Source organism: Meles meles, chromosome 11 (genome assembly GCF_922984935.1).
Source record: "Meles meles chromosome 11, mMelMel3.1 paternal haplotype, whole genome shotgun sequence".
Lineage (NCBI taxonomy): Eukaryota > Metazoa > Chordata > Mammalia > Carnivora > Mustelidae > Meles > Meles meles.
In genome coordinates, this window is record NC_060076.1 from 83,039,339 (window position 1) to 83,060,661 (window position 21,323).

At 40.1% G+C, this 21,323-nt stretch overlaps 1 protein-coding gene across 1 annotated transcript; it reads left to right on the plus strand.

Moving 5' to 3' along the window:
• The first annotated feature begins 7,105 nt into the window (after positions 1-7,105).
• Positions 7,106-18,733, plus strand: C11H9orf40 (chromosome 11 C9orf40 homolog). Its single transcript, XM_046022211.1, has 2 exons — positions 7,106-7,904; positions 12,969-18,733. The coding sequence occupies exons 1-2, from the start codon at positions 7,476-7,478 to the stop codon at positions 13,125-13,127; spliced, it is 588 nt and encodes a 195-aa protein (XP_045878167.1). The 5' UTR covers positions 7,106-7,475; the 3' UTR covers positions 13,128-18,733.
• Positions 18,734-21,323: the final 2,590 nt, after the last annotated feature.

The window sequence follows — 21,323 nt, forward strand, 5'->3', positions numbered from 1 at the left end:
AGTGGTTTAAGCCTCTGCCTTCGGCTCAGGTCATGATCTCAGGGTCCTGGGATCTAGCCCCGCATCGGGCTCTCCGCTCAGTGGGGAGCCTGCTTCCCCCTCTCTCTCTCTGCCCGCCTCTCTGCCTACTTGTGATCTCTCTCTCTGTCAAATAAATAAATAAAATATTTAAAAAAAAAAAAAAAGACTTTCCTAAAGAAATGCTTATTTGAGCTGAGACCTAAAAGAAGAAAAGAACTTATCAAATACACAGAGATATGATCAAAAATCTGTATTACATATTTCAAGTGTTCCTGTTATAATCACCATTTACTTGTACCTTAATTAGTACAGAGAGGAAAACTGGTATTTTTCCAGTCTGTAAGGAAATTTACACAATTTTCTTTATACTGGTTGAGTTCTTATAGAATAAGATCAGGTATGTCATAGTCAATGGTCTGAACATTACAAGGTTGATGAATTTCCTTTTGTATATTATATATATTAATACACAGCATATAATATACTTATATATAACGAATAAATACAATTTCCTAGAACAAACAAGGAAGAAGGCATATCTCAAAGTTAAAAGTTATCCAACAGTGTAACCTTGAAGTCAAAGTAAAAGGCATTTCCTGCTTTGAGTTAAGATGGAATAATGGACCATACCCTCTCGCCTAAAACAACCAGAAACCCGAATACAAGATATAAAACAACTGCCAACAGAGGACAGTGATCAGTGAGAGACAGGAAACACGGTGAGCCCTACTCACTGCTTTGAGTCTCCAGGATATGGCCTTAGGAGGGGGAAGCCAGGGCCACGCCTGGCACTGAACTGAGGATGTGATGTGATGTGATGTTGACCGTCCCGGGAAACAAAGGCAGCTAGAGTTTGCAGGGCAGAGTACCTGAGAGGAGGGAATTACACACAGAGAGCACTCTGGAGATCAGAGCAGAGCCCCCTCCCACCTCCGAACACTGATCTACAGAGTACTGATGAAGGCATGTGCGTGAAGTAACTTCCCAAGGCCAGAGCAAGAAAGACCAACAAAGTAAACCTGTAATACCCGGTATCCAATAGAAAACTGCCATGTATGCAGACACAGAACAAAACACCCTTTGAGATTAATCAATAGAAACCAACTCAGAACCGATAAAGATGTTAGAATTAGGACAGAAGGACATTAAAACATGAGTGTAACTGTTCTGTGTGTTCGGAAAGCTATACAGAGATGCACGGAAGACTTACACTGAACTTCTGGAGATAGTAAGCACATTGTCTGGGATGAAAAATACAGCCTATGAGATTAACAGCAGAAAAGGCGTGAGAAAAGAAAAGGTTTGTGAGCTTCAAATCACAGCAATAGAAACTAGCCAAAACACTATGGGGAAAAAAGGCCACACTGGCTTTTCTGCTGTCCCAAGCTCAAGCCAGACGTGCTCTTACCTTACATATCTGCACTCATTACCTCTGCCTACAACCAGTCACCATAAATGCTCAACTCACCCCTGATTTTCCTCAGGTCCCTGCTCAAAAGTCTCCTTATCTGAGAAAAACCCTTCTTGACCACCTAAGGTAACCTCACCCATCCTTCCACTGCTCTGTTCTCCTTCAGCACCTGACAGATGTACTTGTTTCCTGTCTATCTCCCTCAATATAAGCTTCACTTGGGAAGTCAGGAAATGGATTTTTGTTTTGTTTGCTGTGGTAACTCTAGAATTTTCCGTGGTCCAGTTACACTTCTGATATGAGTACCTGGTTGGATAAATGATGGGATACATGGGGGGACACAAGATTGGACTAGGAGATGCCTGTGAAACATCCAAGTGAAAATGACAAACAGTCATTCATTCAACAAATAGGTACTGAGCACCCGATATATGCCAGGCACTGTTCTAGGTGCTCGAGTATATCACAAGTGAAGGAAAAAAGAAAAATGAAGAACCCTACCCTCAAGGAGCTTACTTCCTAGAGAAGGGCACAGTAAGAATAATAAGTAAGTGAGTCATGTAATAGATTGGAAGGTGATATGTGCTATGGGCAAACAAACAAATAAATCAGGCAACGGGAATCTCAAGAGTCCTGGGCAGTGCTGAGTGAGTTGAAATTTTAGATAGGATGGTCAGGGCTAGATTCATTGAGAAGTTGGCAAGGGTCTAATGCTCTGGGGTGAGGTTTATCTATTAAATTTGCAGGAATAACTGCCATGGAGTTCTGAGGATTAAATGAGATATGGAAAACGTCCAGCAAGTACGTAGTTGCTAAAAAAAAAAAAGTTTTTAAACCACTGTCCCACCCTAAACTGCTGTAGGGCTTTAATCAGTCTGAAACAGGCAAATTTCAAGATAAGCAGAACGTTAGAGAGTGCACATCCCTTCTTTACCACGAAGACATGAGAAGTTTCCTTCTTTGTTGCTTTGCTATTAGTAACAATGAGTTCTGAGTCATTATCCATAAGAAGTGCTAGGGAAAGAAATCAGAGTTGCTCAGACAAAATTATAGGACAGGAAGAAAATCCCGTTGGGTCCATATAAAAGTGCCCCTGGACGGGGTGAGGGCGGGAGTGAGGGGCTGCAAGGTTTCTGCTTTACATGAAATGAAACAGTGTTAACTTGAAGTCAGCTGTGGAAAGTTAAAGATGTATATTGCAATCCTTAGAGCAACCACGGAAAATTTCATACAAACAGGTATTTAATTTAATGGATTAAATTAAAATTAAATTCAAAGCAATTCTGAATTAATCCAAAAGAGGTCTGGAAAGGCGGTACGGTGTCAAAAAAATAAAAGGAACATGGGACGCCTGGGTGGCTCAGTTGGTTAGGCGGCTGCCTTCAGCTCAGGTCATGATCCCGGCGGCCTGGGATTGAGTCCCACATCGGACTCCTTGCTCAGCAGGGAGCCTGCTTCTCCCTCTGCCTCTGCCTGCCTCTCTGTCTGCCTGTGCTCACTCTTTCTGACAAATAAATAAATAAAATCTTTAAAAAAAAATAGAAAAGGAACAGACATTAAATAAATAGTAGAAGACTAGACGTAAATCCAGTCATCTCAATAATTTCTATCAACTGTTAAAGCACTAAACATTCCAATTAAAATACAGAAACGGGGGCACCTGGGTGGTTCAGTGGGTTAAGCCTCTGCCTACCACTCAGGTCATGATCTTGGGGTCCTGGGATCGAGCCCCACGTCAGGCTCTCTGCTCAGCGGAGAGCCTGCCTTCCTCTCTCTCTCTCTGCCTACCTCTCTGCCTACTTGTGATCTCTCTCTCTGTCAAATAAATAAATAAAATCTTAAAAAAAATAAAAATACAGAAACTGACATAATGTCAGAAAAGCAAAATCCAACTATATATGTTGTTTCCAAGAGAAACATTAAATATAAGGAGACAGATAAACTGAAAGTAAATGGATGGGGGGAAAAAAAAAGAAAGACATACTGTGTAAATGGTAAGCATAAGAGGGCTGGAACTGCTATCAAAGACGACTTCAAAATGAAGAGCATTACCAGAGATAAAAAGGGATATTTCATAAGAACAAAAGGTTAATACATCACACATATAATATATGTGTGCCTAATAACGGAGCTTCAAAATACACAGATGAAATCTGAGAACTAAAAGGAGAAACAGAAAACTACTGTCCTAATTGGATACTTTAACACCTACTTCTTAGCAATTCATAGCACATTTAGATTAAAAAAATCCCCCTCCAAACAAGAAACCCCAAAGACATAATATAAAGACATAATATCTGAGAAACACTACCAACCACCTTGACTTAAGTGACATTGATAAGATACTACACCAAATACATGCAGGATATTATGTTCTTTCTAAGAACACGTTACATGTACCATGATAATTCATAGGCTGGATCATAAAATAAATCTCAATAAATTTAAAAGAATTAAAATCACACAGATAATGAATTAAGTGAGAAAGGAATTAAACTAGCAATCAAGAAGAAAAATACCTAGGAAAACCTCTGATACTTGCAAAATTAACACAAATAATCTATAGGTCAAACTAGGAATCAGGAAATGCAATGTACAGCACAGGGAATAGTCAATAATTTTCTGTTTTCTTTGTATGGTGACAGATGGTAACCAGACTTATCATGGGAATCATTTCATTATGTATAAAAATATCAAATCGCTATAATGTATACCTGAAAATAGGATACAGCATGTCAATTAGAGTTCAACTAAAAAAAAAAAAAAAATCAGATGGGGCGCCTGGGTGGCTCAATGGGTTAAAGCCTCTGCCTTCGGCTCAGGTCATGATCCCAGAGTCCTGGGATCGAGCCCCACATCGGGCTCTCTGCTCAGTAGCCTGCTTCCTCCTCTCTCTCTCTGCCCGCTTCTCTGCCTACCTCTGATCTCTGTCAAATGAATAGATAAAATCTTTAAAAAAAAAAATCAGAAACATGTATGCTCACTGCACATGATACAAAAATCTGAAAAACCTGGGGAAAAAAAATCCTCAAATGTTTATCAATAGAGTAGGTTCATATGATGGAATATCATAGTCAACATAAGTGAATGAAAATTACATGCACAAAAATATAAAATAAGGAAAACAGGAAAGCAAAGAACTCAATAATTTAAGTAGACAAAAGTTTTGAACATTTTACAAAGAAGAGATACAGATAGGGTGCCCAGGTGGTTCAGTCGGTTAAGCACCTGCCTTCAGCTCAGGTCATGACCTGAGGTCAGGGTCCTGGAATCGAGTCCCACATCAGGCTCCCTGCTCAGTACGGAGTCTGTTTCTCCTTCTACCCTTCTCCCTTCTCATGATCTCTCTCTCTCTCACCTTCTCTCACAAATAAATTGTTTAAAAAAGAAGAAGAAGAGATACAGATAGCAAATAAACTCATTAGTCAACATCATTAGTCATTAGGGAAATGTAAATTAAAACCATAATAAGATACATGAGGACTAAAAATAAAGTCTGACCATACCAATTGTTGGAGAGCATGTGTAGGAACTGGAGCTCTCATACACTGCTTGATGGGAAAGTAAAATGGTATAATTACATTTGGCAATTTGCTAGAAAGTTAAAGACACCTACCACATGGTCCAGCCATTCTACTCCTAGGTATGTACCCAAGAGAAAAGTAATCTTATGTCCCTAAGAAGCCTTACACACAAATGTTCTCAGCAGCTTGATCTGTATAGCCCCAAACTGGAAGCAACCTACATGTCCATTAACAGGTGAATGGAGAAACAAATTGGGATACAGCCACTCTCAGAAGTACTGAGTAATAAAAAGGAATGAACGTGTGATAACATGAATGAATCTCAAAATAATTGTGAAGAAGCCAAATAAGTATACACTGTGATTCCATTTATATAAAACTCTAGAAAATGCAAATTAATCTATAATGACAGAAAGTAAAGCAGTGGTTACATTCCCCTGGAAGGAACCAGGGGAGGAGAGAGCAATCACAAAAGGGCAAATGGAAACTTTTGGGGGTGATGGAGATGTGTATTATCTTAATTGCGGCTATGGTTTCACAGGAATTTATGTCAAAATTCCAGAAAGTACACACTTTAAATACATGCATTTTATTTTATGTCAATTAGGGCTCCATAAAGTGTTAAAAAACAAACAAACCCAGCAACACCAAAAATGTTATTTAGGAGCACAAGCACAAATGAGAAAATTACAAAGTAAAGCAAAGGGATGGTTAATTCAAAATTCAAAACAGCAATTACCTAGAGTGGAGAGGAAAGGGAGAAAGGCACCAGTAGGAGAAGTATAGAAAGACCTTGTCACGTTCTGGCCCAAGTAATATTCCATATGTAAAACTAGGTGCTGGGCATCTTACTATCATTTCTCTGTGTTTTATACTATCTTTTGTACATATGATGTATTTCACAGTTTATCTTTTTAAAAAGATTTTATTTATTTATTTGACAGGCAGAGATCACAAGTAGGCAGAGAGGCAGGCAGAGAGAGAGGAAGGGAAGCAGGCTCCCCACTGAACAGAGAGCCTGATTTGGGACTCGATTTCAGGACCCTGGGATCATGACCTGAGCTGAAGGCAGAGGCTTTAACCCACAGAGCTACCCAAGCGCCCCTATTTCACAGTTTAGAAAAACACAGAGTCCGTGGTGAGGACCACAAAGGAGTGAACCTCTATTAGCTAACTCCGACTTTTATCATTTGGGGGGAGGACACCTCAAAACCTTTCAAATAAAGGTAAGGCCTTTCGTATCTGATCTGTGTGATCTGCTCTTTGAGACTGATAGGTAACAATTAATTTCGAAGAAGAAGAAATGGAAAGATCGAGCAGACTATATTTCTGTGCCTATTAAGTAAGTTGTTGCCTATGTTCTCACAACCTTGGCATGGGGTAAATAATATAGGTTAAGTACTTACCAGTTGGAATAGTTATCTTCCTTGCACTATCTCTACAAGATCATGTAGCTCTCTTCCTCATTTTTGTTTACTTGGTTGTATCTTTACCAACCATCAAAATACAAGCTATAGTAAATTCACGGCTCTCACCCCCCTCACTTCGCTTGACGACAAATTCAGCTGTAAAGAAGGTCTTGGGATCTCACTTCAGATCATCGCACCCAGTAAGAAGGAACTCTGTGTGCTTCCCACGTAATTTAAGAGCCAAACGAGTTTAGGTTTCAGTGGGAAAAGGAAAGGCTTGGCTCTGGGATGAGCTATTTTGCACATGTCCTCTGCAACTTCATCAGTGAATTTTTATTCAAAAGATCTTCGAAGAATGTGGTGCCAATCCACGACAGTCACTGCAAAACATACCCGTGGCTGGATGTAGTTTTGCTTGGTTTTGGCGTGCTGGCTTTAGCGACTGCCCTCAGTCCCCACCCCTGTAGAGCAGTCCGCCTGAAAGATCATTTACTGTGGCGGCAGTGCCTCTCAGCACTAGTTTGCTGAGAGTCTGTACCTCCTGGAGGTGATTTCAACCTCCTGCAAGCGTCCCTGAGGCCACTGACTCCAAGGGAATATTAACAAATACATCCTGAAGGTCTTAAACCTGCACGGCTTCCCCAAGCTCGAGATTTGCATAGCCCCTCCCCGCCCGTGGGGAAACAAGGTCACACCCTCCGGGGAACCAAGCCACTGGGCCTTTAATAAAGCGGCAGCCGCCTTCCCGCCTCCCCCCGGGGCGCGCACTTCCGGCCGCGGGGGCGTTCGGAAGCGCGCCCCGCCAGTCTCCACCAACCAGCGGCTCCGCCTGGCAGGCGCGAGTACGCGCGCGCACACTTGTGCGCAGGTTCGAATCTCCGCCGCTTCGCGGTAGCTCCCCAACGTCCGGCCGTACTTCGAGTGCAGGGAGGGCAGCGCGCGGGGCTGTGCAGGGCCCAGCCGCCCCGCCCCCTCCGCCCGCCCCACCTGCCCCGCGCCCCCTGGCCCTGGGCTGGTCCTCGCCCTCCCTCGCGCGCCCCGCCCTCCGCCCGCTGTTATCCGCGCTCGGCCTCCCGCGCCTGGCGGGCTCCGCCCGAGGCTCCGGGGCCCATGGCCAAGCGGCGTGCGGCCGAGCCGCTGACGTTCCACGTGCCTTGGAAGCGGCTCCTGCTCTGCGACTTTCCCGAGGAGCCGCCGCCGCCGCCGCTCTGGATCCCGCCGCCGGGGGCCTCCCATCCCGGGCAGCTCGTCGGTGTCCCGGAGCTGCCCCGAAAGCGCAAAATCGACGCGGGGGCTATGACTGAGCCTTCAGCTTCGCCCAGCAAGCGCCGCGACGGCCGGGACAGCAGCGTTCCGGGCGGCGTGCAGCGTGAGGGCCGAGGCCTGGAGACTGGCGAGCCTCCGCTGCATCAGCCTCCGGTGCGGCCCCGCGGGCCAGGGGAGGAGCCCCGGGGCGCCCGGCCCCCGAGGGGCGGTGGCGACGACGGGGCGGGGCGCACAGAGCCCCGGCCGGGAGACTGGGGGGCAGCACCGCGCCAGGTAGGGGCCGGGGGCTGGTTGACCTCTCCAGAGGGCGGGCGGCTTGAGGGGACGGGGGTCACCCTTAACGCAGCCCCTGCGCGCCCCGGGAGGGAACACATCTTGACTCGTGTTCTTCAAGTAGTCCCAGAAGGCGAAAAGCCGGGGTCCCTGCTGCAGGAAGGACTCGGACTCCCGGGCTGCACAGGAAGGGCCCAGAGCCTTGACCTCATGCTTGGCAGGTTTGGGGAGAGTCCTGTGGGCCGAAAACACCTGGGTAAATGAGGGGGTGAGGTAGACGTGGGCTTGCACCGGCCGTGCCTCTCCTGTATAAGAGGAAAGCGGGAGTGTGGGTCACGACAGACTTGAGCTTTCTGGAGACTTAACCGGGAACCGCGATAGGTCTGCTCAACGACAAGTGGAGAAAGGTGCAGCGCACCTTCCTTGGCTTAACGGTGATTCCTTCTACAATTCGTGGTAGATTTCTTTCTAAAGAGAGTGACCAATGTGGTGGCCATCAGTTGGACGGCCTGTAGGCATGGTAAGCACTTTGGTAGAGAGGAGGGACCCCCCCCAACTCCGCCCCCTGTTTTGGGAAAAGGCGTTTTTAATAACTCAAAGTGTTAGATCGGATCCTGTGAAAAAGGATTATTGTTGAAAATTAATTTCGACCCTAAAGTAAAGCGCCTATACTAGGATCATATATAAGAGTGTTAAAAGTTTAAGATTACTCTTTTGGGGGGAACGGGCCTGCCGCATCTCTGCACCTGAGATCTGATTTGTCTAGATCTGCGCTCTTCAATATGGCCTCCGCTAACTGTGGGACAACTGAAAACTTGAGATGTGACTAGTCCAAAGGGAGGTGTGCTTTAAGTGTAAAATACACTCTAGAGTTCAAAGATCTCAAAAATTTTTATATTGATTACCCTTTGAAAGAACTTGGAGATACTGGGTCGAGTAAAATGTATGAAAATTTACCTGTTGTACTTTTTCAGTGTGGCCACTAGGAAAATTTTAAAGTATGTTTGTGGCTGGCATTAGTCTATTTATTGGACAGGTTTGGTCTAGACTTAGGAATTAAAGCTGGTTTTTGGCAGTTCTGGGTTGACTTACCAGAAGCTTTGGGAATAGAAAGACCAAATGTAGGGCCCAGTTCACTAAACTCCTCAAGCACGACATCGTGGGATCCAGCTCACATTTTTCCATTGTTTTAAGTATCTTACGCAGAATTTACCAAATGCCTTGCTAGACAAAAAGTGAATTAAGGTTCCTTTGGCAGGACTTCTTGGAGAAAAACCCAATAAAAAGAATTTGATAGTTAGGAAAGAGCTTTTTCTGTGGTTGTGAGAAATTACCTTTGGACAGTAAACGATGAGCATTTCTGGATGAAATTCTAAATTGTAAATATTTCCACCCCCAGTTGTCTTGGAATTTAGAAAACATGAGGGGTTTTTTAAGACTTCGGATTGCTTTTAGATGTTCAAAATCTGCTTACTTAAAACCAAATGATAGCCCTTATGTTTTGAAAACAGAATAATTAGAATTTACAGTTATATTTGTGTGTTGCCAATGGCAAACCTTAAAAAAAAAACCAGAATGATAGTCATCCAGTCCTATTTGATATGGAGATAACTACTGTGCACTTTGAAAACTTCTTCAGATCATTTTGGTACCCCACCCATAAATAGGCTTGTCTTTTCTACCAGAACATGCTGACAGCAGTATGCCACAGATTGATAAGAGGAAAATATGGAAATTGTAGGTAGGCAAGGAAGGAGAATTTTTTTAGCGGACTGACAGAGAAACCTTAGAATCTTTCAGACACACCGATATCTTTCACAGCAGTGACTGCATTTGGCAGATCTCTGCTTCCTACTCACTGTAGGCCCATGGCAAGGACTAAGCTTGGCCATAGGCATACCTTCTTCACGAAGACAGTCCCTCTTCGTTTTTCTTTTGGCAAAAGTCCAGGAATCCTTACATTTCTTGTTTTCGTTGATTTTGTTCATTAGCTTCTTGTCTTCTGCAAATTTAAGAGAGGAACATGTTTTCTCCAGCTCCCTTCTTTGCTGCCTCCAAAGATGGAGGTTTTTGGTTTTAAGAGATTTGCAGTGAATTACCAAGATACAGGGTATGATGAAAACATGGAGAAGCTAAAAAAGGGTTTTCAGTTCATGCAGTAAATGTCTCTCCCTGGTTCCTGGCACTCAGAATAGTCCCTACCGTCACCCTTGGGATCTCATTTAGGAAAAGTTTCTCAAGTATGTCCTTTCTACATTGAGGATTCAGTTAAGGCAGAATAATGATACCTTTTTTCTGTCCTAGAACCTCAGAATGTTTTTTGAGTTGTCTCAGATGGTTTTTTGTTGTTGTTGCCTTTTTTCTGTTTCTGTTTTGTTTTGGTGTTTTTAACCAGAGAACTGAACTAAAACCAGGTATTACTTAATTAAATATTTATGTGTTTTCTCTTGATGGTGTCACTTTATACAGATTCATTACTCTGTGCTGGCCCTGTTAGCTTAGCTATTTTTAATGGAAAGTAAGCAGAAATGTTTTTTTTCTAATCCTAAGAAGAAAATAATGAATGATTCATAGGTTTCTTGGGATATAGTATCTAGCAGTATTGAGCAGTTACAGTACTAATCCTGAATTTGAAAGAGCCCTGGAGGCACTAGGTGGCTCAGTTGGTTAAGCATCAAACTCTTGATTTTGGCTCAGAGTTGTAAGATCAAGGCCCAAGCTGGGTTCTGTGCTGGGCACGAAGCCTGCTTTAGATTCTCTCTCTCCTTCTCCTGCATCCCCCCATCCATAAATATTAATTAATTAATTAATTAATTAATAATTATTACTATTTTTTTTTTAAAGAGCCCTGCGTTTTACCAGTGAGGAAACAGACTTAGATCAAGGTCAGAGTTAGTTGGTGGTGGAGTTATCATGCAAACCCAGGTCTATCTGGTGGCAAAGTTTGTGCTCTTAGCTACTAGGTTACACTGATGTCATTAAATGATCTTTTCTGGGCTCATGTTTAAAGTAGGTAATTTGAACAGTAGATTTTCCCCCAAAGGTGGGGATCTTGACCCTTGTTTTTAACCCTGTTTGCTTATCAAAATTAATTTGGAGGGGGGCATCATTTGGATTATTACATTTTTTTAATCCCGTTATAAAGAAATTCCAAAGACACTCTTAATTCTCTAAGGCACTTAGTGTATTTCCTACTGAGATTTCCTAATTAGGCTTGTGCAGTTCAGTAAAGTGACTGGCGACATGTGGCTATTGAGCATTGAAATGTGGCCAGTCTGAATAGTACTGAAAGTGTAAAATATTTGCCAGATTGTGAAAACTTAGTATGACAATATCTCATTAATTTTTAAAAATATTGACTGCTTATTGAAATGATAATATCAATTTTGGATATATCAGGTCAAATAAAATATTGTTAAGAATAATTCCATCTCTTTTTTACTTCTTAAAATTACATACATGGCTTTCATTATTTCTGTTGGATAGTGGTGTGTCAGCAAGTATGAGCCTAAAGTGAAAACACAACCGAGTAGTATAGGTATATATTTATCTGGGTAGGGTGTTAACGTTCAAACTGGTCCCCTTGGAATCCTGTATATAATTCCAGTGCTGCTTCCTTGCACAAAGTATTTTGGGGTTGCTTTTGAAATTCTTTGCCAGTTTTGAACTTCATTGGAACATCAGCTTCACTGCATAATACCTTGAAACGATATTATAGCCATTCAGAGGAATCTTGAATTTTAAAAGGGCCTGTACTCACTTGCATTTATCAGTGTTAGTATACTGATTTAAAAGTCTTGCCGTGTACCAAATCTTATATCTTTAATGAAATAATCAGTTTAAGATTTTCTTGCTATTTAGCATGTTTATAGCCTAAGTTTTTTGCCAAGGTGTCAAAATACTTTATCTTATATGAAGTCAGCCCCTTAAATTAAATACCAAACCTCAGGGGAAAGACCAAAAATAAGTTATAAGGTATGTGTGTATTTCTTAAATAAATTGTTTTCCTCACTGAAAGGTTAAAAAAAAATTTTTTTTTTTAAAAAGACCCATTTTCCAGTGTTTTCTTTGGTTGAAAAATAGAAGAAAATTATCAAGAAGAGAAGCTCTTGGAAGAAATTCTTTTAAAATAAACTACTAACAAAATATTTTCACAAATCCATGAATATGAAAATGCATAGATTTGACTGAGTCCATGAAGCACTTTGATTAGGCAGAATTTAAAGGTGTCTTTGTTGAAGATGCAAAATAAAAGACCACAAAATCTTTTTTTTTCTTTTTTTAAAAATTTATTTATTTATTTTTTCAGCGTAACAGTATTCATTGTTTTTGCACAACACCCAGTGCTCCATGCAATACGTGCCCTCCCTATTACCCACCACCTGGTGCCCTCCCTATTACCCACCACCTGGTTCCCCTAACCTCCCACCCCCGCCCCTTCAAAACCCTCAGGTTGTTTTTCAGAGTCCATAGTCTCTTATGGTTCACCTCCCCTTCCAATTTCCCTCAACTTCCTTCTCCTCTCCATCTCCCAATGTCCTCCATGTCATTTGTTAGGCTCCACAAATAAGTGAAACCATATGATACTTGACTCTCTCTGCTTGACTTATTTCACTCAGCATAAACACTTTCCAGTCCCGTCCATGTTGCTACAAAAGTTGGGTATTCATCCTTTCTTTTTTTTTTTTATAAACATATAATGTATTTTTATCCCCAGGGGTACAGGTCTGTGAATCATCAGGTTTACACACTTCACAGCACTCACGATAACACACACCCTCCCCAGTGTCCATAACCCCCTCCCCCTCTCCCAACCCCACCTCCCCCCAGCAACCCCCAGTTTTGTGAGATTAAGAGTCATTTATGGTTTGTCTCCCTCCCAATCCCATCTTGTTTCATTTATTCTTCTCCTATCCCCCAACCCCCCATGTTGCATCTCCACGAAAAGACCACAAAATCTCAAAAGTGAGTTTGCTTTTAAAACAAGAAAATGTTTTGCCTTAAAAAAAAAAGTAACTTTCTATAAACTGTTGATATACTTTCATCTTTCTTTTTTTCCTAAAGCTCAATGAAGAATTTTGGCAGTATAACTCCTTCCAGTATTGGAGGAATCCTTTACCGCCTATCGATCTGGCAGACATTGAAGATGTAATTGAAGATAACCTGCCAGAAGCAACGCTTCCAGGCAAGAATGAAGTGGTTGAGATTGACATGGAGTCCTGACAGAAGGAGTTGAAGAACGGGTTTTTCTGAATTTGAGGAGACATCTGTTAAACGCATTCACGTATTCTTAAGGAGAAAAGTTATTTTCCATACTTGATGTGATACCATTCCCAAACCTGAGAAATGAGGAAAAGTTGTTTGAAAAATAAATACCTACAGTCACTACTGAAACTCCCAAGGGGGTTTGTTAAGGATATAGTACAGTTACAGGGGAAGTATTTTATATATGTACTCTTAAAGAAAAATTTATGTTTAGACTTGAAATTTGAACATACTGATCTTATAAAAAGGAATTCTGACAGTTTTCAAAGTAGGTGGAGAACACAAATAATTCCTCTTCTCTGTACCAGAAAGTTAATTTGTGGTACATGAAATGAATTTTGTTTTATAATAACTCTTATTAATAAAATGCTTTCTAGTACATTGTATTGCCTCTTCTTAGTTGAACAGATAGCCAACTTAAACATCTATGCAAACTTAAAATGTGGGGGATTCTTAAAGGTGGTATAGTTTTAAAAGAACTTTCTAAGTGTAAAGTAGTAAAAATTTCCATTTGGGTAGCATGTTTGCATAGCTTCCAGTGTTTGATACTTGTTTAACTCTACTTTGGGGAATCATAAATGGTTAAAGAACAGTGAGGAGCGAATAGGTGTTTCCCCCTGCCCTTGTCCTAGGTAAGAAGAAAGAAATTTAGTTGTATTTTTTAATTTCTTGATTTTGAATTGTTTTGAGGGCATGGTTTTTATTGCTTATTACTTTAGACGTGTTCTCAACACAGAAAACACTTCAGAAATCCTTGCCTGAGGGTGCCTGGGTGGCTCAGTGGGTTAAGCCGCTGCCTTCGGCTCAGGTCATGATCTCAGGGTCCTGGGATCGAGTCCCACATCGGGCTCTCTGCTCAGCAGGGAGCCTGCTTCCCTCTCTCTCTCTCTCTCTCTCTCTCTCTGCCTGCCTCTCTGCCAACTTGTGATCTCTCTCTGCCAAATAAAAAAAAAAAAAAAAAAAATCTTTAAAAAAAAAAAAAAAAGAAAGAAATCCTTGCCTGAGCCCCACTGGAGAGATTCCCATGTAATTGAGATGGGCCTTAGGTATAGCTGTTTTTAAAAACACCAGTCCTCCTTTTCCCCAGTCCTAATGTGTTGACAACTTTGAGAACCACTAGTCTAATGGTAGTTTTTCCTGTTTAAAGGAGATAACTAATTTGAGATGAAGCAACTCCTCTTAATTAGCTTTGTTTTTATTTTGTTCTTTCATTGGCTTTGTTACAAGTAAGTTATTGTGTTATTGTTAAAAAAATAAAGTAAGCAGTTTGTGTTTGAGTCGAATATCAATGATTAAGTTAATTAACTTGTACTACGTCTAGAATGTTGGATTTGTAATTGAGTAGCTTATCCCCGTATACGTTTTGTTATTAATGACAGTAGATCCAAAATTGAGAAGGGGTGACAAATGCCAATGGGGGGGGGGAAACAATGTTGTGTATATACCTGTAGGATTTAAGTATGGGTTGACATTAATGAGAATATTCTAGAACAGAAGACATGTACTGTGGTTAAGAATTAAGGCTTTGGTGTCAGACATGATTCAAAGGTTTGTACTGCCACTTTCTACCTATGTAACATTAAGCAAGTTATTTTTCATCTTTGAGCCCCAGGTTCCTTAACTGTAATATGAGAAACAATAAATAGTATCTACCTCAGAGAGGCTATGTTGATTGTCAAGCAGTGTACCAAGTACTTTACCTGCATCTTGTGTAATTCTCATAATAACCTTATTGTAGGTTAAAAAAAATAGAATAAACGTGCTTTTTGTAGTTATACTTACACTTTAAGTTAAGTAAGTTATACTTACACTTTAAGAAATTTCAGGATAGAAATTGGAATTGAAATATCAAGGATGGCAAGCAAGGGGGGGAAGCAGTTAAATTGCTGTGGAAAGAAAAAACAGTAAACCTTCTTCCCCCTTCTGTTTGACCTGAGGGTAGGAAGGGGTCCATTTTTGTTCACTACTGACTAGTACAGTGCCTGTCACATAGTAGATAGTCAATAAAAATTGCATGAGCAAATTAATGAGTGTTATTCTGTATTGATGGGAAGGTAATGGCAACCGTTTTCTAGGAACATATCACAAAACTAGGCATTTTACCAAAGATGTGCATACGAAAAATGTATCACAGAAATCAAATAGTAAAACATTGGAAATAGTAAAACACTGGAAACAATAATGTAAAAACTAAGACATCTACCTATCTACCTATTGAACTATAGGAAGTGGTCATTTAATGGGAAATTTCATAGGATGCTACATTGCTGGTGAGTGAATGGGAGACTCAAAGAGTAGCTGAGATGGGTTCCTGGCTGGCTCAGTTAGAGCTATGCAACTCTTGATCTCAGGGTTCTGAGTTCAAGCCCCACCATCAGTATTAAAGCTTACTTGAAAAAACAAAACAAAACTCAATTTTTTGAGCATAATGTGTCAAATAGCATACAAAACTGTAAGGTAAAGATTCAGGGAAAATATTTGCTATCAATATGTTGAAGGCTGAACATTTTTATATAGATGTGTATATAGTTTAATGTAAACATTTAAATAAGTTTAATATGTAGAATATGAATATGTAAAGATGTATACATGTTTGTGTGTGTGTGTGTGTGTATATATATAGACACAGAGATAGTGATTTGATATAATTCCATCCTTTTAGAAAAAATTGTTGGTAAGTAAACCTCAAGATAACTCAGCAAAATTATTTGGTGGATAAATTAAGGTGGAAACTTAAAAGAATTTTTTTAAAGTTGTATACACTTCATCCAGATTCCCTAATATAGCATCTTCCATTAGCACAGTATAGTTATGGAAATGAGAATATTAATGTTCATATATTTCTATAATGCTATTATGAGGACATGGAAAGAGTGACTTCAGGCAAGTCTTAGGGGATATGTCAAAAAATATACAAATACTAGACTTTTCAGATTTTACCACTGTTCACTAACCTCCTTTTTCTGGCCCAAGAGTCAATCCAGGGTCACAATTTATTTTTTAGTTGTAGTATCTCCTCGATCTCCTTTAAATCAGTTCCTCAGAATTTATTTGCCTTTCATGACCTTAGTACTTCTTGCAGAGTACTGATCAGTTATTTCATAGGGTAGCCCTGGATTTTGGTTTGTCTAATGTTTCTCAGAATTACACAACTTTGGTGAGAACTCTGTAGAAGCGATGTGTCCTCAATGCATCACCCCAGAAGGCACTGGATATCAACTTGTCTTGTCACTGGTGACTATAAATTGATAACTTGGTTAACGTGATGTTGGCCAGGTTTCTCTATTATAAAGTTAATTTTTTCTCCTACATAATAATTATCCTCTGGAAGACACTCTGAGACTATGTAAATATCCCATTTCTCATCATATTCTGTCCATGAATTTTAGGATATGTTGATGATTCTTACATGAAATATTTATTGCTCTGGCATATGTCAAATGGTAACTTGCTATTTCCATTATCCGTCCTACATCTGTTAATTGGAATTCTGTAAAGCATCACCTTTCCTTTCACCCCCATTTTTTATTTAGTGATTTATAGCAGTATAGATTAACAGGCATATATTTTATTATATGAATTATCTCAACAGATCTAGCCATTTAGGAGGGCCTCTGAATTGGTTCTTGTGCCCTTCCTCTTTTTCTAACATGTTATTTATTGTGAATACTAGTTAACATTGGCAATGCACTTTTGCATTTACAAGGTTAATGGATGAAAATTGTGCCACCTGTGCAATGCGGTGATTTGCACTGAACAGTTTGAAACTTGGCATCCTCTTCAGAGAGTGGGGACACTAATAACCACCTCAGAGGAACAAAGTGGAGATTCAATGACGTGATGGTTATACAGAACCCATAGTGGGCACTAAGTATATATATCTCTTCCTTATAGTACTTGAAAATGCACATTTTTGCCATCTTGCTGATACACAGGTAGATAGACTGTTAGTGATCTCTGACAATACCTGAAACTGAGGCATATGTTAAGACTACTTTTAAAGAATTTTAGCAATTACCTGGAGTCCACAGACATAAATGGCAGTGTTCTAGCAATTTCTATTTATTGGTTGCTGTATCTTGTCTTTTTGATACAACCCTGTGGTAGAAAGAATTCTAAAGTAGGCCCCAAGATTGCCAGAGCACAGTGTATCATCCAGTCCTTTGATCAAACACTGATTAAGATACTACTGTGAGAAATTCTGCAGATGTCATTAAAGTCCCAAGCCAGTTGATCATAAGATGAAATGATCCATATGGGTATGACTTAATAACGTGAGCCCCTTAAATATGGTGGGGAGCTCAGAGACAGAAGAAGTCGGTGCAGAATGTGAAAGGGATTCAATATAAAAGCAATTCTGACTTCGAAGATGAAGGGAACCATGTGACAACCTGAGAACAGCCTCCAAGGCTGAGAGTGAGCCCTGGCAGCCAGCCAGCAAGGAAACAGGGACCTCAGTCCTACAACCTCAAGGATGTGAATTCAGCCAACTTGAATGCACGTGGGAGTGGATTCTTCCCTGGAGCCTTCAGAGAGGAACACAGCCTGGCTGGCACCTTGATTTCCTCTTTTTGGCACTTTTGCCTGGCAAGTGGGACTTCTGATCTGGGCTAAACTGACTGGACTAAACACACTAAACTGTGTGTGTGTGTGTGTGTGTGTGTGTGTGTGTGTGTGTTAAGCTGCTAAATTTGTGGCAATTTGTTATGCAGCAATAGAAAACTTACATGGACTCTATCATTTTTATGACTTCCATACCTTTTCACACAGATGTTTTGGTACAAACATTTCTCTTGTAATATCTCCACTCTAGTCTTGGAATCATTTCTCCAAACGGCCCTGGTTCTTTTACTGAGAATGGTACTTAGAAATGAAGATCTGGGTGCAAGATCTTCTCACTGTACTCAGTACCACTGCTTCAAGATCCTCTCAGAGCTACAAGATATACGTGTATACAACTGTATGTATTTCTTCATCTATCAGTATACTTGTATCTATATCTGTATATGTACTTTAAAAAATGAGTTCATACTGATACTTCCAATCCAATACCACAGTGTTCATTACAAATGCCCTTATTTTTAATTCCTTTAAAAATTAGACCTCATATCCTTCCTTCCTTCCTTCCTTCATTTCCTCAATCCACAAATACACATAACACAGTTTAGAAACTCCTAACCTATACTACTATTCCAAACAGCCTTGCTATTGGAGTAGAGTATCTGTACATACTTCTTTTGTGTTTAGCCTTTGGATATTCAATTAACATTGTTTTCTAGAGTTAGGTAGGTTCTTTCTTTTCCATCCTTCCCTTCAGAGTGGTTATGTTATTGTAATACAATTGGGTTCATTTGTTTCTGTTTTTATATCACTTTTGACTCCCCATCTATGTTTGTTTTTTTTAAGGCTGTAAAACATTCACATGATTCTGTGTGCCAGAACTATACACAAATGTATAATCAGAGATGTGTCACTCACCCTACTCTTCTCCCCCATTTCATTCCTGTTTTTCCTACTCTATTCCCCTTACTCCTCCATAAATAAACAATTTTATTAGTTTCTGATTTGTTCTACTGTTTTTCTTTTGGTCTAATAGGAAAATACATATATAATTTCTTTATATATTTATAACTCATACAAATTTATATAATTCTAATAACTGGGTAATAGACATAGAAAAGTAGTTTACAAAAGAAAAAGTATACATGAGCATAAAAAATAAACACTTCTGCTTAATTGTGATCTCAAATTTTAAACAAGAATCTATTTTTCTATATAAATTGGCAAAAGTTGCACATAACACTTTATTTTTAGTAAAGCCTTTCTGAAAAGCAGCTTGGTAATATGCTTTAAGAGCCTTATCATAATCTTTGAACTAGTTTCTTTCTGTATCTAAAAATATATCTTAAATAATCAGAAAACCAGATGCAAATTTACACATCACTGTAATAGTAAAATATTAGAAATAATAGCTTGAGAGAATTGATGGATAATTAAAATACACGTGCTAGACTATAATGCGCTCATAAGTTGGTGTTATTAAGAGTTTGAATGACACAGAAAAGTGCTCAAAAATAAGAAAATATTAGGACTTTCAGAGCTGACCAAACTCTCCCACTAATTACAACCAAAAGCCCAACTAAAATACACTCGTGGTCATGGAAAACTAAATGGAGACATTACTGGGTAGAGAATGGAAGTCAAACTGAGCAAAGCAGCTCATATGGAGTAAAGTTTTATGGTTTTGTTTTTCACTCTCCCAGCTTTGAACCAAGAGTGACCACCCAATAGAACTGTAATGGCCAGCATGGACCGCCTAAACTCTGAGAGAAACCCATCTTTTTGGCCAGAAGAGTGGGAAAAGAGCTCCTTTGAGCAAGAGTGGAAGAATTCTGGGGATGAGAAATCTGGGTAAGTGATCCCATAATTCTATATATAAACTGGTACTAGTTACTAGTCCTGAGCTCTTTTCTTTTTTAAGTAGTCTCCAACTGAGTTACCCAGGCTCCCCAATCCCGGGTTCATTCTTGAGATTTTATTTATTTATTTGACAGAGAGAGACACAGTGAGATAGGGAATATGAGCAGGCAAGCAGGGGGAGTGGGAAAGGGAGAAGCAGTCTTCTGGTAGAGCAGGGAGCCCAACATGGGGCTCGATCCCAGGACCCTAGGATCATGACCTGAGCCAAAGCCAGACACTTAATGACTGAGCCACCCAGGCATCACGGGCTCATTCTTGAGGGACATATGCATAGAACAGATTGAGAGCCATGTGGCAAAGAATTTGAGAACTAAAATAACATATAAACCTATGCTCAAATCCCTAATGTCTGAGTGATGCATGCATGGGATAGACCTAAACTATATAGCCAAGAGTTTGAAAACTTGGGCCTTAAAACCATGCCCATGGAAGAAGAGACTATTTATGGTACAAAACTAAGGTTTGAGTAGAAAAAAAAAATCAGTATCATGTAGAAGGTTTTAATAAGACCCATAGTCTCGAAGTAATATTCAGGACACAATCCAAAATACTTGACATTGAAAGAATTTTTAAAAATGTGGCTGGTTTTAAAGGGAAAGACAATAGTCAACATGCAAACCAGGAAAATGTGAACAGTTTTCAAAGACAATTAATAGATGTCAATTCCAGGATGACCCAAATATTAGAATTACTCCAAATTTTATTTTATTTTATTTTTTAAAGATTTTATTTATTTGACAGAGAGAGAGAGATCACAAGTAGGCAGAGATGCAGGCAGAGAGAAGGGGGAAGCAGGCTCCCTGCTGAGCAGAGAACCCAATTCAGGGCTCAATCCCAGGACCCTGAGATCATGACCTGAGCCAAAGGCAGAGGCTTAACCCACTGAGTCACCCAGGCGCCCCTTATTTTATTTTATTTTTAAAGATTCTATTTATTTATTTGTCAGAGAGAGAGAGCGCACAGGGGAGCTGCAGGTAGAGGGAGAAGCAGGCTCTCCACTGAGCAAGGAGCCCAATGTGGAACTTGATCCCAGGACCCTGGAATCATGACCTGAGCCAAAGGCAGATGCTTAACTGAGCCAACCAGGCATTCCAAAATTACTCCAAATTTTATTTTATTTTTTAAGATTTTATTTATTTATTTGACAGATAGCGATCACAAGTAGACAGAGAGGCAGGCAGAGAGAGAGGAGGAAGCAGGCTCCCTGCTGAGCAGAGAGCCCGATGCAGGGCTCAATCCCAGGACCCTGGGATCATGACCCAAGCCGAAGGCAGAGGCTTTAACCCACTGAGCCACCAAGGTGCCCCTACTCCAAATTTTAAAGCAGTTTTCAAAACTGTGTTCCATAAAGAAAATAAACTGAATGAAACCATAAAATTTCTCAAAAGAGAACTATAAACAATAAGAAAAGAAACAAATGAAAATTTTAGAAGAAAAAAATACAAAACCTGGAAGAAAAGATAGTAAATGTGCTAAGTAGCAGAATAGAGATGACAGATGAAAGAATCAGTGAATGGGAAGATAGATCAGTAGAGATTCTCCAATCTAAAAAAGGAGAAGAAAATTAAAAATGAACAGAGCCTCTGCAACATATGAATGTGTATATATCTGTGTCACTGGAGTCCCAGATATTGTGAACAACTTTATTCCTATGTATTTGACAACTTAAATGAA